Source organism: Poecilia latipinna, unplaced genomic scaffold (genome assembly GCF_001443285.1).
Source record: "Poecilia latipinna isolate Pla-1442-1.1 unplaced genomic scaffold, P_latipinna-1.0 Scaffold57, whole genome shotgun sequence".
Lineage (NCBI taxonomy): Eukaryota > Metazoa > Chordata > Actinopteri > Cyprinodontiformes > Poeciliidae > Poecilia > Poecilia latipinna.
This window is the reverse complement of record NW_015112673.1, coordinates 946,652-962,256: the sequence shown is the minus strand read 5'-3', so window position 1 is coordinate 962,256 and position 15,605 is coordinate 946,652. Positions and strand designations below refer to the sequence as shown.

Genomic DNA, 15,605 nt, shown 5'->3' with positions numbered 1-15,605 from the left:
GGAACAGTTCAGATTTTTAGGGGTTATCTTGGATTCACAATTTTTTTAAAAAAGTGAAATCTTGTGAGAAGAATTTAATTGATCTAATTTTCAATTTACTTGCAAAACATTTGTAAAACCAGCTAAAATGTCAACATTGATTATGTGCAAAGATATCGATTTTATAATTAAAGTATTTCTTATTCCATAGTTTTGTTTTGTGATTTTTATCCCTGCATTTATTATGCGCTTCAACATCAACGCGCCACAGTTCCCACAAATCTGAACCGGAAGTGATCCGCGCCACAGAGCCGCCATCTTGTTAGGCAAGAGTAGCACAAAGAGTTGATGAACTATGGCTTTCAAAAAGTTTGAGACTTGATAATTGCTCTGTACTTGTATTGTTAGATATGAACCAGGCGGGAGCTAGTTCTTTATTGTTGTCATAGCAATTCCATAGCAACTGTCATGACAGTTGATACTTACCAAGATGGCTGTCAGCTACGAAAGTTTCCGAAAATATGTCACATCAGAGCTATTTATCAGACTAGCTGGAAATTAGCCACCTGGCTATAATCTCATGTATTTACATGTTAGCGTTCATTAATATGTTTTGTCCTTCCATGTTTTATAAACTTTGAACTTGACTGTGGAAAATGTTAAAATTATTTGTGTCCCATAGAAATATTGGGAGCATCTGCTATTATTTTTTTCTTCTTCTTTCTTTCTTTCTTTTATTTATTTATTTATTTCATAAAATAAAAAGTCCTGCCTGGAGCACATGCTGCTGGAAACATCCTGCCGTCACTTCCAGCTGCTCAACTCTGATGGAGGCTCCAGATTCAAACTCACTAATGAATCTACAATCAAAATCAGGAGAAACAACATGATTTTTCTTTTTCCCTTTTACCTTACATTCATTTCCAGAGTCTGTACCATATATCCAGTGCTTCTATTAATTCCCCGTTGCTCTGTAGCGCAAAGCCCTGAGTTTGCACTTCGAGTGTATGTGTGAAAATAGCGTCAGTGTCAGCACTCTGGGTGAGTGAGGCGGCCTGAAAACTCCTCACGCCAGCGGGTTCCAGAGCGGCACATTTGGGGCTTACCGCCACAAAGGGGGGGATAACAGTCACACAGTTGCCACAGTGAGGAGGGGGTAATCCATGACATAATGGGGCACACCAGCAGAAATCCACCACCATCACGTACCGGTCATTGCTGCCCCTTCGCTCGGGTCGGACCCAGAGCGGTTCCTGCAGCATCATCTGATCGAAGCGCCGAAGTGCAGTACGCGTTGATATCAAAGAGGGACAATGAAAAGAGATGCAGCGGTCCACAAGCCTCCATGGCAACAGCATCATGAAAGAGACGGTCCCCATGGCGATCAGAGGGATACCTCACAAGCAGCATGTAGAGAGGCGAAAACGGGCCTTTTGAAACGATTAAAAAAGGTTTTCGGGATTGATCGTGTCTGGCACAGAAATGCTGCATATTAGAGAAACAGATGGTTTGAAATCAAAGCACGAGGTTTGTTCTTGTTGTTCGCCTCACTTCTGCTCACTAATTGGCTCCTTCTGCTGTTACTGGTTTGAAAGTCATGCTGAGCGGCAGTTTCTAGGCGACCAGTTCACACCAAACAATTTGACCAAAAAAACACTTTTTGCTATATGGTGTACGTCTGAAATCTTCCCGAAGGAAATATATATAAAAAAGAAGCAAACTTATAAGCCAAATAGCCTTATAACAAGACACACATACTTTAATGGTTGGTTTAGGTAGAGCTCTGTTCTCAAGATTGGAACAGTTCCTTGTCAATTTTATAGACTTGTAAGTGTAATTTATATTTAAAAAGCAGCAATCATTTGATTTTGTGTGCTGCTGGTGTGATCAGAGGGAAGTTAGATGCTATTGGAAAAAATGGATGAATAATTAAACATTCAGTTATTTTTTAAACTATTTTTTATGTCAACGTCTAATCTCTGAACATGATTTAGTTGCACCTAAACAACAACAAAACAATATAGATTCACTTATTGAACAAAATATATCTATAAGATATATTTAGATATTTTTTTTAGCTGAGGAAAAGTTAGGACATTTTTTAAAAAGTGACCAAAGTATTGTTCTGTGACATGTATGAAAAAAATCACAGGTGTGATTTACAGCTTTTGTAAATGTTGAAAATGCAAATGAAACAGATTGTAATATAAATTTTGTAATGTTATAATGCAAATAATGTAATTAATGTTCAAAAGGGTTATTTTCTGCTGTCTGGGTTGGTATTTATTGTAATTTATGATAGGTGACTATTATTGGTATTTTATTAAAATGCTCAAATATAAGGAAACAATCTTTTAAAAGATAAATGGAAACATATAGAGAAAAATTAAGTCTAAATTATGTTTAAATTGTGAAATCCAAACTATGTCGGAAACTTTTACCTAGTTTTGTGGATTTTTGGCAAAATGTGTCGCTTTTAAGTTTTAATCTGGCATTGTGTGTATTTGTCTTTATGTAATTTGGGAAAATATTTAGTGCTGACAAATTGTATCAACTGAGAATTAATATTCATCACCTTCATACGCAGCACATTTTGAAGTTGATTTAATTTATTGAGACATTTTGCATATATGTTAGAAGCCCTGCAGATTTCTGTAGAGGCATAAGGTTGATTAATTTGTTTGCTGGATTTTGGAGGAGAGGATGTTAGACATGCACCCTCAAAGGGACGTCTTTGCTCTGTGTGTGTGTGTGTGTGTGTGTGTGTGTGTGTGAGCAGGGCCTGGAGTGCAGCCGAGAAGGAGAGCGTGAGGCGGAGAGGGAGGAGGCTTGTTCTCATCAAAAGAGCTCTCAAGTTAATGAGACCCCAAAGCCCTCAGACCCCCACAGCTCCACACACAGAAACAGAGATAAACAAGGAGCCGGAGGGAAACGTCTACGCTGGATCTGAAATGACGTGGCGGGAGGTGAGCAACAGGAAAGTTATACATTTTCTTTGTAATCCTGGAAGGAGACGTCATCACAAAGTAGCCCTTGCATGAGTGTATTTGCAATGAAAGTGGCTGTTTATGATGATTTAGTTTATTAGTTAGAAGGAATTTGTAATTTATGAGTTTATGTTGAAGATCCCGATCACAGGCCCGTGATTTGATCAAATTTATCTCAGGTTTTTTTGATATATTCATGTTTGCTTTTAAACAAAGACTTTCAAATTATTCCAAAATTTGGCACTTAGTTTTTCCCTTAAAGTCAAATCTTTGTTTTTAAGAACCTAGAGTACCAACAGCAGTACGAGCAAAATGTTTCTCCGTTGCATTTGGTTTGAAAGTCCTGCATCCTGAAAACTCAGAACCGTATTATTTTGATAATATCACAGATCATCTGTTCAGCAGACATGTAGTATATGATATGAGCAAAAACAAAACAATCCTGTTCTTATTTTGTCACGATGATGGACATTCTCTAAAACATAACTATCAGCTAAAACACAAATTTCTATTTTTCCTCAGTTTCTCTACGGGGAACCAAACCAAATGTGCCCAGCAAATGACCCAAACAACTCAGGCCACACTTTGCTTACTTTGGATTTATCAAATCTTGTTGTAAAACTGTAGATCACAGCATGATCCTCTGTTTATCATTTTATAATTGATAATTGCCCCACTCCTAGTTAACCTACTTTTTAGGAGATGTTTGTCATTATTTTATTCTTGTGTCATAAACGAGACCTAAATCAGGATATGTTTAGCAGAAAGACGTTTTAACCTGTTTGCAAATACTTGAATTTTGCATTTCAAAGTCCCCTTAATATTTTAGCAAACACATATTTACAAACCTCTGACTTTCAACAACATTTTAGTTTTGTGTTTTGATTCATTGTAGTCATAAAAATCGAATAGAAGGACTAAATACGAGCTAACTTTGCCCTTTTTGCGCCGAGGAGCTCCGCAGTCGGCAGTTCTGGAGCGCCGCCTTGGCAGAGCTGCTTGGCACCCTGGTGTTAGTGAGCGCCGTGCTGGGCGCCTCTGTTCCAGGGCCCGGCGAGGCCCCCGGGGGGCCCCTGTATCCAGCTGTGGCAGTGGGTGTGGTCATTGTTGCACTGGCACACTGCTTTGGAGAAATAAGTGGAGCGCAGGTAAACACCGTACAGCAACATTTAGAGAACAGAGTTTTACTTTTTCCACAAAACAGCCAAAAGGATGTTGAATAAATGTGATGAAATTGTCGATTAAATTAAAAGTTGGTAAAAAAAAAAGAAAAAAAAAAGGAGATTTTCTGTAAAGTAAACCAGTTAGCAAATAATTGCAGTTTCAAATGACAAAATCATCAAATGGGGAAAAAAAAGTGGTGTTTTTGTTGTTGTTAAAATCACTTTTAGCAAAAAACAAGGTTTGATCGTCATTTTAGGTAGGTAACAATAATCAATATCAGGATAGAAATTGTTTACAAAAGAAAGCAGAAAATATAGTTATAATAAAATATACACACATGCATCTTATAGAATCCTAAAATATAAAAAACACTTTGTGAAATCTTGTAGTGAATGCTGACAGTGAGGTGAAATTCAAAAATGCTGAATTTGATTTCATTAGAAAGCAGAGAAGCAGTTTGTGTCTGTGTGTCTGACCAGGTGAACCCGGCTGTCACGCTGTCCTTGCTGGCCACCCGGAAGCTGGACGCTCTGCGGGCGCTCGTTTACCTGGTGGCTCAGTGTTTGGGGGCCTGTTTAGGGACCTCGGCCCTCTACCTGGCCCTGCCCCTCAAAGCCACAGCAGAGCACTTTGTTAACAGGGTCAGTTTGCAGGATACAACTCAGTTTCTGCTAAATATTTCTCATACTTTCCTTCTTAATGCTTCCTCTGTCTCGACTCCTCTTAAATCTCAGGTTCCTGCAGATTTGAATGCAGCGCAGGCTCTGTGCATCGAGGTTCTGTGCACCTTTCAGATGGTTTTCACCGTCTTCTCAGTGGAGGAGCAGAGACGGAAGGAGAGCGTGGAGCCAGGAAATCTGGCCATTGGGTTTTCTCACACTGCTGGAGTGCTAATAGGGGTAAAAAACAAAACAAAAAACAAGACTCCTGGTGTATTTGTTTACATAAAAATGTTGAATTTTAATAGATAGACCAACAAAAACTAATGCATTAAAACCGAAAGGAAAGAATGCATAAATTTCAGAATATTTTATTAAACAATCTGAAAAGTGTGGAGTGCTTTTTGTATTCAGAACCACTTTTCAAAAACTGCAAATGGCTTTTTTCTCAGGTGTATCACAAACCACTTTCAGATTGTCATTTGTAAAATCACATACACATATCATATTACAATTCGTTTTTGCTTTAACTGAGAAAAGTTAGCCATTAAATAAACACGTCACGCCACCAATTAACAACAATAACTATGTGTCAGGCTCGTTTCTCTGGTGCCAGCATGAACCCTGCACGCTCCTTGGGTCCAGCCATCATCACTGGATTCTGGGAAAATCACTGGGTAAGAAACACTTTTCACTCTGTAGCGTGGAGATGCTTCATATTAACTTTTTAAAAATGATTTACAATAAGTAACTACATTTTTATTCTTTACTTTAACCTTTTATGCTGCATTAAACAGGTTGCATGTAATGTACTACAGGCAGTGAGAGTCATTAAATAATTAGCAAAGGTTTATTGCAATCTAATATGCATAGTCCAGACAATGATCGTACAATTATATGAATTTGTGAATTTTGTTCCGTTTACAAAGAAAATCAACCTTAGCTACCCGGTTCGCTATGCTACTCTGTCATCCACCTACAGGTGTACTGGATCGGTCCCATCATCGGTGCTCTACTGGCAGGAGTGTCCCATGAGTTCTTCTTCGCCCGCAGCGCCTCTCGCCAGAAGCTGGTGGCCTGTTTGACCTGCAAGGACATTGAGATCGTTGAGACGGCCAGCATGACCGGCTCGTCTCTGTCCACAGTCACTCAGAACGCCATGAGAGCCAAACATGCCAACAAACAGGAAAGCAACTGAAGACGGACGGTGGTTTAGTCAGGCTTCGATGGTGATGAGCGAAGGCAGGAGCTGAGTTACCAACGGTTAAACTCCTTAAACGTCCCGTGCCAAAAAATCACAAATCAGACTGATGATCTGAAGATTGTTGTGCAATAAATAAAAACAAATCTGATTATGATAACTCGCTTAAAACAGAAGAATCAATCTAAGAGTTTCATATCAGTCAATATTGATAATTATTGATTAGGTTTTTTTTTTTGTTGTTCTAAATATCTCAAATCCTGCCAAACTGGTGGTGTGACGTTTCCTGTTTTTCCTACAGTTTTCACTCCATGCCATTGTTTTTTTGTTTTTTTTTTAAGCAGTTAAGAGGCAAAGTGGTGAAACCTTAAACTGCTGCTGCGGCAGTTACTCAACAGATTGTTGCTAGGAAACCACAAGTTACTCAACAGGTTGTTGCTTGGTAACCACAAGTTACTTAACAGGTTGTTACTTAGTAACCAAAGAGCGAGTGAGCTAGTTGATGCCATCAGTCTTGTTTATCTAGCAGTGAGAGGTTGAGCGGCTAAAGGTTTTCCTCTGCCTACATCCCCCAGAATGCTGTGCGGTTCTGAATCAGAGTTTGGTGAAGTTATTGGATATTTTATCAGACACTCTTTCTATTGAATATCTATTGAATAATCCTTGAGTTTGTCCATTACCGTCTTGTTTTGGTTAACCAACAAACCTTTTGTAATTTTCTTCATTTTATTTCAAAATCTTCAAGAGAAATGATGGTGGAAAAAGGGATTTTACATAAACTTAAAAAACCCTGAGCATCCTCTTCATGAGACTCATTTTTACTCAGTTGTAAAACTTCCTAGGCTACAAAAAATAAATCATCATATTTTTTTCATTTTCACAATTAAAAAAAAAGTTAAAACCATATATATATATATATATGACAGGATAAGTACTGCCTTTATTGCCATATATGGGGCTGGAAGCTAATGTCGCTAGGTTCAGTATTCTCTGTCACATAATCAGAATATGTAAATAAAAAAGGGACTAATTGAAATCCTGCTGAATAACGGCCTGATGTTCCAGATGCATCTTGTGTTTGTGATCGCTTTGAAATGCTAAAGCGGCTCTTCGCCGGTGCTGGGGGTTCAGTGATGCTCTCAAACAGTCCAGCTCTGTCTCTTCTCATACGACCTGCTATTCACAGGAAAATGGACCTTCATACCTCTGTTGTGGTCCAACAGGGAGAACAGAATAAGCTTTGTAATTTAAAATGGAAACAATGGGAGTATGAGCACAGTTTCTGAGGAAATGTTTTGTTTTTTCGTAAAACCTTTAAGAATTGTTGTTTCTCGGTATGAACTGATATTTATCTAATTTAGATTTCTGTTAAATATTAGCTGGTTTTATTTCTAGATTTTTTTCATATGACAAACACAAAAATCTGTATTTTATTGAGTCGTTATATAATACAAAGCAATGCATAATTGTAAAGAGGAGAGAAAATGATGCGCGGTTTCAAGATTGTTTCAGAACCAGCTTTTATTGCAGTAACAGCTACAAGACTTTAAGATGTATATTTCCACCAAATCTGCATATCTAGAGAGAGAAATGTTTATTTATTCACCTTTGTATAACAGCTCAAACACGTCAACATGTTTCCACACGTCACAACTCTGGTTTGATAAAATGATGCAACAGTTTGGGACGTTTTGCTCTTTTAAATTCCTTATATGAGGCTTTTACTGGTACCGTTTATGATCAATTATAACTACAAAAATCAGATTTCATTCACTTTTGTAATGTCGATCATCACAAGACTGGACTTTGTTGTTATTTGTGTTGCATAAGAAAGTTTGTTTTGTTATAGTTTAGTGTTAATTTATTTAGTTTATTTCTGGTGAATCTGAGGAAGCCTTTAATATTCTCTTTACTGGCCTCCTTTATATCTAGTTTCTTGTGAAAATCTTCTTCAAATAAAAACTCTTAATAATCGGTGCAGCGGTGAATATTAGAGATCAGATTTTTCTATAATAACAGAACACCTTGCTCTCAGATTTACTCTCCCAGACACATTGTCTGTTTTTACTTTTTTACTTTCTGATAGAGCTAATAGTCACAGTTGCTGAAATTACACTGAAAAACAACGCAGCATCTTACGAGTTTCTAATGCAAATATTTAGGTACAAATGAAGTAGGACAAAACTAACTTAGAAGTAAATTTTTAGTCAGTAATTCCTTAAAATTGACAAAAAGTTCCAGTTCCATTGGTCTTTTTTTTTTACTAATAACTTGGTTCAAATGTGAAAAAGTCTGCAAGTAGGAACTAATTTTTTTTTTAATCTATTTTAAGATGCTCCTATAAGGAACTGCTGCAGAGTTAACGAGGTGATGCAACTCAATGAGGAGGGATTGCTGATTCGATAGAAAACCTTTCACCAAACTGAACTCCGCTCCATTTTTTTAAATGAATGATCCAAATGTAAATAATCTGAACTGAACTTGATTTATTTAGGAAACTATTTGAAAAACATGCGTCCTTTTCCTTGTGCTTCACAAATTTTTTGTGCTGGTTTGTTACATGAATAAAAGTTTGTGGTATGTCTGCAAGACATTGTATAAGACCGACCCTTTAAAACAAGTTAATATTGACGATTATTGTAAAATCTTTAAATAAAACTCTTGCCATAAATGAGCGTTGCTCTTACTGTGTATATTCTGGTTGCACATACGCACACACACTCAGAAAGGCTTGCAGTTTTACAACACACTACATACAGGAGTTCACACACAGGCGCACAAAATGCACAATATCCACCACAGGACCAGCATTGTGTGTGTTCTTCCTGACATGTATAAAAGGCAGTTAAAACAACAAGATCAGCGTTCTGCATTCATCACCGCCGACACACACACACACACTAACAGCGGCGGCTCTCTGCTGCTCAGCTCTGGTGAGCACCGATGTTACTCGGTGCCGCTTATCCCCCTCATCATGTCTCTACAACACACACACACACACACACACACACACACACACACACACACACACACACACACACACACACACCACTGTGATCAGTCAAAGTCTTCTGCCAAGCACAGAAAACAGAAATGCTTTGTTATTTACTGGTGGGATTCTGGTTGACTTCCTGTTTTGCAGCTCTGTTAGCATTCTTTGTTTACTTTTTGCACAAATCACTTTTCTTTATTAAATATTGTTTGATTTTAAAAGGGTTTCAATCGCTTCACTCATCACATTTCATCTTTAGGTGTGTGTGTGTAGTTATTTTTGCTTCTATTGTTCATTTTCCATCTAACTGTCTCATGCTGTAGCAGAATCAATCAAAACCCAGATAGTCAAGTACAGGTTTTAGATTTCGTCGCCATTTTTAAACCTCAGCGATGGTTTAAATGTCTTTAAAACAACGGCAAAGTGAAGCTGCAAACCTTCCCCTGAACTTCACTGCATTTGTATTTTAGTCTTGTCTTTGAGCATATGTAGCGCCCTTGCTTGTTGCAAACAATGGTTTCACAGGGTCAGGCATTTCAGTGTTAGCGCTGTTAGCTTTGGGGGCTTCAGTGTGGGGCCCCAACTGTATTATCTGCATGCATGTGTACGTGTGTGCGTGTGCATGTGTGTGTGCGCGTGTGCACACAAATATGCATGTCTCTTTGTGCACAAGTGTGTGCTTTCTGCCCTTGTCCATCAGGATTTATATCTGCACGTTGTGACAGTTATGATATGTCAACAGATGACATGTGCCCTCAAGAAAATCTTCTCTGAGTTTCAGCTGCTCCTCCCAGTGGAGGTTCGGCTCCGCTTTTGATCTGAATATACAAAAATAACCCTTCTTGATCCTATCCGTTTTCTGACTAGATTGGATTTTATAACATATACTTCATCTGATTTGGCTCTTTTGTGGTTTTAGTGGAGGTGTAAGAAAAGAAGCAACAAAAGGGGTTAAGTTAGTTTGATTTATGATGTTTAGCGCTGCAGTACCTCACCACCTCCCCATCCTCAGGCCAATAGGGGGATTATTACGTCACCTGGGGCCCCCGGAGGGGGTTTTATAAAGCGGCCGTCTGGCCCCCTTCCCTCCCTCACAGAGACTAAAAGGTCCACTGGACAATCCGTCTATCCCCGTCTGTGCTTTACAATCCCCCAGTTAGCATTGATGCCCACCTACTTTTGAAGAATCTAAGCATCTTTGGTCTGTACTCACATCCCACATCATCTCACACCTATGTCTTTGCGACAGGTGGAGAGAGGTGGCAAGCAGCTGAGTTGACTTTACCAGCATAGTGAACAGTTTGGTAAAGACCAGCAGAGTCCAGATTTGCGTTTAAAGCAGCTGTTTTTCAGCTGACACTAAAAAAGGAGATTTTTTTTGTTGTTTTAGCTGTTTTATGAAGGACTGAAAAGGTAAATTACCTTTTCTTGAATCATCAACACTCCTCTTCTCTTGGCTAAGAACTTCAAGCACTCATCATGTGGGAGTTTCGGTCTATGAAATTTTGGCGGGCGGTCTTCGCTGAGTTCTTCGGGACCATGTTCTTTGTATTTTTCGGCATGGGTGCTGCCTTACGCTGGACCACCGGGCCTTATCACGTCCTTCATGTGGCCCTGTGCTTCGGTCTGGCGGCCGCCACCTTCATCCAGTCCATTGGCCACATCAGCGGTGGCCACATCAACCCCGCGGTTACCTTTGCCTACCTTGTCGGTTCACAGATGTCGTTTTTCCGTGCCTTTTTTTACATCTTCGCGCAGTGCCTGGGCGCCGTGGCGGGAGCTGCAGTGCTGTACGGGGTCACGCCTGGGAACATGAGAGGCAACATGGCAATGAACATGGTAAATGTCAAGGCTTAATGTTCAATATCCTATGGGTCGAACATTTGCTGCATCTCTAATTTTTGTGCCTCCAGCTGCAGCCTGGCATGAGCCTGGGGATGGCCACCACAGTGGAGGTGTTTCTCACCTTCCAGCTTGTTGTCTGCGTCTTTGCTGTGACCGATGAGAGGAGAAATGGCCGTATGGGATCAGCAGCGCTCTCCATCGGCTTCTCTGTCACCATTGGGCATCTCATGGGGGTGAGAGTTGCAGGAAAAGGGTAAAAGCATCGCAAAATTGTGCACACAGACAATCTTTAACAATGCATGAATTGTGTTTTAGATGTACTACACCGGTGCTGGAATGAACCCTGCCAGATCTTTTGCCCCCGCAGTGCTCTTCAGAAACTTTATCAACCACTGGGTAAGATCTCAACAACTTTATTGTGTCATTTATCGTTATAAGAATTTTGATTTATCGATGTCATGCTAAATTCTGATTAATTATGTTTAACCAAAACTCTATGTATTACTGTTAGCTTCACTATTTTTTCCAATGTTTGTTTATTGAGAGCATTAATAATTATCAAAAAAAAGAAAGAAAATATGATTAAATGCAATTATTGTGTGCAGATTAGTGATTAAAATCCCACTACTTTATGTAACTAGTATCCTAAAGAAGCATATCGCACATGGGTATGTTTTTTCAACAGTAGTTTTTGTTTTTCTGGAACTAGAATTGCTGTATCAGCCACACGGTTACCTAAAAAAAGTAATAAATAGTTATTATCATGACTTTTGTCCTTACCACAATACTATAAAATATGGTGAAAAAAAATCCATATCTACCATATCTATCTAAATAGATATATTTCTAGCTAGCTACCTTGTTAAGTAGAAAGCTAGCTATCTGGTTAGCTAGCTAGCTTGAAACTTTCTCTAATAATAAAATAACAAACTAAACAGATACATATGTCCACCGTCATCCAAAAATAAGATTACATAAAATTTATTAGAAAATCACCTTAAAATTTAATAACAGACAGCCGTACAAGTGTCTGCACAGCTACGAATGGCATTGTCAACCGTTGACGACTTATATGTCATTTCCTGCAGGTGTACTGGGTTGGGCCTATGATCGGGGGTGCCATGGGTGCCATCTTTTACGATTTCATCCTGTTCCCCCGTATGAGAGGTCTCTCAGAGCGGCTGGCCACACTGAAGGGAAGTCGACCCCCCCAGAGCGAGACTCAGCAGGACACTCGAGGGGAACCCATCGAGCTCAAAACGCAATCCTTATAAGCTGACCCAGTCCCCGTTTCTCCGATTTTGGGAGTCTGGGGACGAGGGACAAATCCCTGAGCTACGCTGACCCCCAACTGTTCCCCCTCGACCTCATGCCTTCACACGCTCCTCTGTACAAGACTAACCCAAAATGTTCTCAGATATTCCTAAAATGTTGGTTCGCCACCTTCAACCTCAGCACACAACGAGACTCCTCTGCCCCCCTCTCCTCCAAATAGTCCTCTTTCTGTACTTCCAGCAGGACATTGTGCTTTTCAAAGCCTGAACTATTCGCTGTCTCGTAGTGGAGAAGAGTGATAGAAAGTGGGAGACGGGAGCAGGCTGAAGGTGAGAGGGAATGATAGAGATGGGAGTAAAGCGGGAACGGGGTTTGGATATGACAGAGACAGGAACGCTGTCATTTTTAGGTTGGGTTAGACCAGTGAAGATGGGCTTGCTTTTCAGTATTCATCTGAGCTTATCTCTCTTTTTTTTATTTGTTTCCTGCACTTCAGACACAAGATGTGGATGTAAAAAAAACAACCTTTTGATTTTAACAGGGTTTCAATTATTTCAATCACCACATTTTATCTGTAGGTGTGTGTTTTAGAGAGAAAGAGTGTGAAAGAGATTGAGAGCGAGAGTGTGTGTGTGTGTGTGTGTGCGTGTGTGTGTGTGTGTGTGTGTGTGTGTGTGTTTGGAGGTGAGTGTGTGTATATGTGCTTACTTGTGTGTTCAATTTTGCAGATCCAGTTGTTCTTATTTTTATTTTCATAACCGCTCATCTGTTTCGTACCATTACCTGTGTTCAGTTTGTCATGCCATGATCATTTCTCCACCCCCACCCTGTTTGCTGTCTCACAGTTATTTGCTATTTTATTAATTTTTACATAAATCATCTGCTTTTTTTGTTCTGAACCAGCATAATCCACAACAGATGTTGTATCCCAGGCATTTGGTCTTCTTTTAGTTATCTGGGAGCACACGGTGTTTCAATAAAAAAAAAAAAAACAAACAAACATAAAAAATCAAAACTTTACACAAATCTTGGCTCATTTTTTCCCTTTTTTTAAACCTGCAACTTTTAAGCATTTGAAGTACATTTCAAAACAGCGTGAAAATAAAACTTCAATGTATTTTGGGAGGATTTTATGTCAGAGAGACTCAAAACTCGGCTCAGACAAAAGCCAAAATTATGCTGACTAATTCAATCAGTGGAACTGAACATAGGCCATGTTTCTTTTCCCTTTTGCTGCACAGTTATTCGCCACTTTGCGTTGGTTTTTCACTTTAAGTTGTGCGCAAACCAAAATGATAACATAATGGATGTTTGGGAGAGTTTAAGTTGCAATATATGACCGTGACCAGTAGAGGGCACAAACAACACACGAAAAGCCTTAAACAGGAAATAGAAGCGCTCAGTGACCTCAAACAGAATAAATACGAATAGTGGTGTTTATGGTACACTATTTTGGAAAATATTAAATTAATGTTAAGAAAGAGGGAAAAGAGGGAAGGCTTTTTTTAACAATGAAAGCAGCTGTGATTTTGGGTAAATGCCACATAATCCAGGTCCCAGGAGCCCAAGATGAGAATAAATCTGCAGCTGGAAAAGGGCGTCAGGCTCGTAAATTAAACCGTATTTTGAGTTTGATTTCAAACATTGACAAATCTTTTGTTTCTTTTAAATATATTGTTTGTCAGTTGTCTTGATAAATAATTTCTCAGGCAAGTAACAGCCAGACAGACCAATTTAGAAAATGAAAGAACATTTTTATAACTCCCCAAAAACCAAAAGAGAGGCTGTAAAGTTCCTCAAAATTTAGTTTCAAAATAGAATGAGGCAAAAATATGCTAATATAATGGCTTTTATATTTCCAGATGAATTAACTTTGTTCTGTTATTCTATGAACTACTGACAACATGTCTCTAAAATCCCAAGCAAAATTTTAGTATTTATTTGCAGAAAATGAGAAACAGTAAAAATAAAAAAAAAAGATGCAGTGCTGTCAGACCTCAAATAATGAAAAGAAACCAAGTTCATATAGATTTAGAAACAACAATACTAACGTTTTAACTCAGGAAGAGTTCAGAAATCAATAAACCACAAGGTTTTCAATTGGGTTCAGTGCTTTGCGCTCTTATTTTTTCCAGAGCTGTAAATCTGTAAATTAACATTTGCTTTATAAAATTGTGGGTTCTTGTAAGACAAAGCAAACAGGCTAACTAAGAACACACATGCTCTGAAATTCATGCTAAAATTCAGAGGTGAAACTAATTTAGCGTCATATTACGTCTCTCCCGCTGTCTAGAAGGGTTTGGATGCATCCTTGCTCTAACACACCTGAATCAATGAGTGGTTTATTACCAGGCATAGTTACCAGAGAATTAAGAAACCAAGAGCCACCCACTTCAAACATTCATTTTTATTTTGCATATTTGTTTAAAATCTGACATATGGCTTGGTTTAGACCACTAACATTGGTTCCACACCAGAAGACTCCATTATCTTAGCTAAAGAACCTGTCTATATAACGTAACAAAAAGAAAAAAAAAAAACTGGACAATGGTACGAGAGGCTGGATGAGAGCTGTGCAGCAAGCTGCAGCGCTCTGAGTCCCATTCACACATACAGGCCACCAACATTCAAACACACGTGTCAATGCCCTCCACATATATTGGCAAACCAATATTCTTACCAGTTATTTTGACTAGTTCCTTAGTACACTCAAAAGCAAGAAACTGGAGCTTGTTTTAAGTCAGGTATTCCTTAATATTGATTAAAAAAAAGTACTAGTTCTAAGTGAAATAATCTATCAGTGGACATTTTGGCTTATAAGATGGAAAAAATGTCTTGTTTCACTGGCAGATTATTTCACTTGTATAGCACTTTTTAGAAATTTAATATTAAGGAATTATTGACTTACAAAAGTCCCTGTTTCTAGCTGAAAAAGTTGCTTGTAAATTAGTTTTGTTTTACTTGAAGTGTACTAAGATATCTGCACTAGAAACTAGACAAAAATACTTTCTGTTCTTACAGTGTAACTAATTACTAAATGATACCAGACTGCACAAACACAAAGTCTTACCAACTACATTTGGTCTAGTTTCTAGTGTAAATAACTTAGCACACTTGAAATAAAACTAAAGTAGTTTACAAGTAATTTTCACTTAGATATGGGAGCTGGTTTTAGCTAATAATACCTTAATATTGATGAAAAAGTTCCAGTTCAATTAGCAGATTATTTAACTTATTATGACATTTTTTCCCATATTAAACATGAAATAATCTGTCAGTGGAAGAACAAGTACTTTTTCATCAATATTAAGGAATTATTGACCTAAAACAAGCTCCTATATTTTGGTAAAAACTTACTTGTAAATTAGTTTTGTCTTATTTCAAGTGGACTAATATATTTGGACTAGAAATTAGACCAAAAATATTTTCAGCTCTTTCAGTTTTCTGGGGACGTAAACCAGATTTCTTATATAAAACGCCCCAACATTTGAAAGAGCTCATGA

General features: G+C 38.4%; 2 protein-coding genes across 3 annotated transcripts; both read left to right on the top strand.

Moving 5' to 3' along the window:
* Positions 1–2,304: 2,304 nt before the first annotated feature.
* Positions 2,305–6,249, top strand: LOC106961346 (aquaporin AQPAe.a). Of its 2 annotated transcripts, none has more exons than XM_015055033.1 (6): positions 2,305–2,945; positions 3,920–4,114; positions 4,610–4,771; positions 4,865–5,029; positions 5,386–5,466; positions 5,772–6,249. In XM_015055033.1, exons 1-6 carry the CDS (start codon positions 2,838–2,840, stop codon positions 5,985–5,987), a joined length of 927 nt encoding a protein of 308 aa, XP_014910519.1. In that variant the 5' UTR covers positions 2,305–2,837; the 3' UTR covers positions 5,988–6,249. The 2 variants fall into 2 exon arrangements, with proteins under 2 accessions (XP_014910519.1, XP_014910526.1); XM_015055040.1 differs by having other exon boundaries at positions 2,312–2,945; positions 3,923–4,114.
* Positions 6,250–10,056: 3,807 nt separating this feature from the next.
* mipb (major intrinsic protein of lens fiber b) lies at positions 10,057–12,623 on the top strand. Its single transcript, XM_015055007.1, has 4 exons — positions 10,057–10,821; positions 10,896–11,060; positions 11,143–11,223; positions 11,916–12,623. The coding sequence occupies exons 1-4, from the start codon at positions 10,462–10,464 to the stop codon at positions 12,099–12,101; spliced, it is 792 nt and encodes a 263-aa protein (XP_014910493.1). The 5' UTR covers positions 10,057–10,461; the 3' UTR covers positions 12,102–12,623.
* The last annotated feature ends 2,982 nt before the right edge of the window (positions 12,624–15,605 follow it).

Bases quoted from the DNA above. Each gene is read 5' to 3' on its own strand.
- LOC106961346 (XM_015055033.1), top strand. From the start codon at position 2,838: ATGAGACCCCAAAGCCCTCAGACCCCCACAGCTCCACACACAGAAACA. The intron at 2,946-3,919 runs GTGAGCAACAGG...TTTTGCGCCGAG, and splicing joins CTGAAATGACGTGGCGGGAG to GAGCTCCGCAGTCGGCAGTT. The intron at 4,772-4,864 runs GTCAGTTTGCAG...CTTAAATCTCAG, and splicing joins CAGAGCACTTTGTTAACAGG to GTTCCTGCAGATTTGAATGC.
- mipb (XM_015055007.1), top strand. From the start codon at position 10,462: ATGTGGGAGTTTCGGTCTATGAAATTTTGGCGGGCGGTCTTCGCTGAG. The intron at 10,822-10,895 runs GTAAATGTCAAG...TTGTGCCTCCAG, and splicing joins GCAACATGGCAATGAACATG to CTGCAGCCTGGCATGAGCCT. The intron at 11,224-11,915 runs GTAAGATCTCAA...CATTTCCTGCAG, and splicing joins GAAACTTTATCAACCACTGG to GTGTACTGGGTTGGGCCTAT.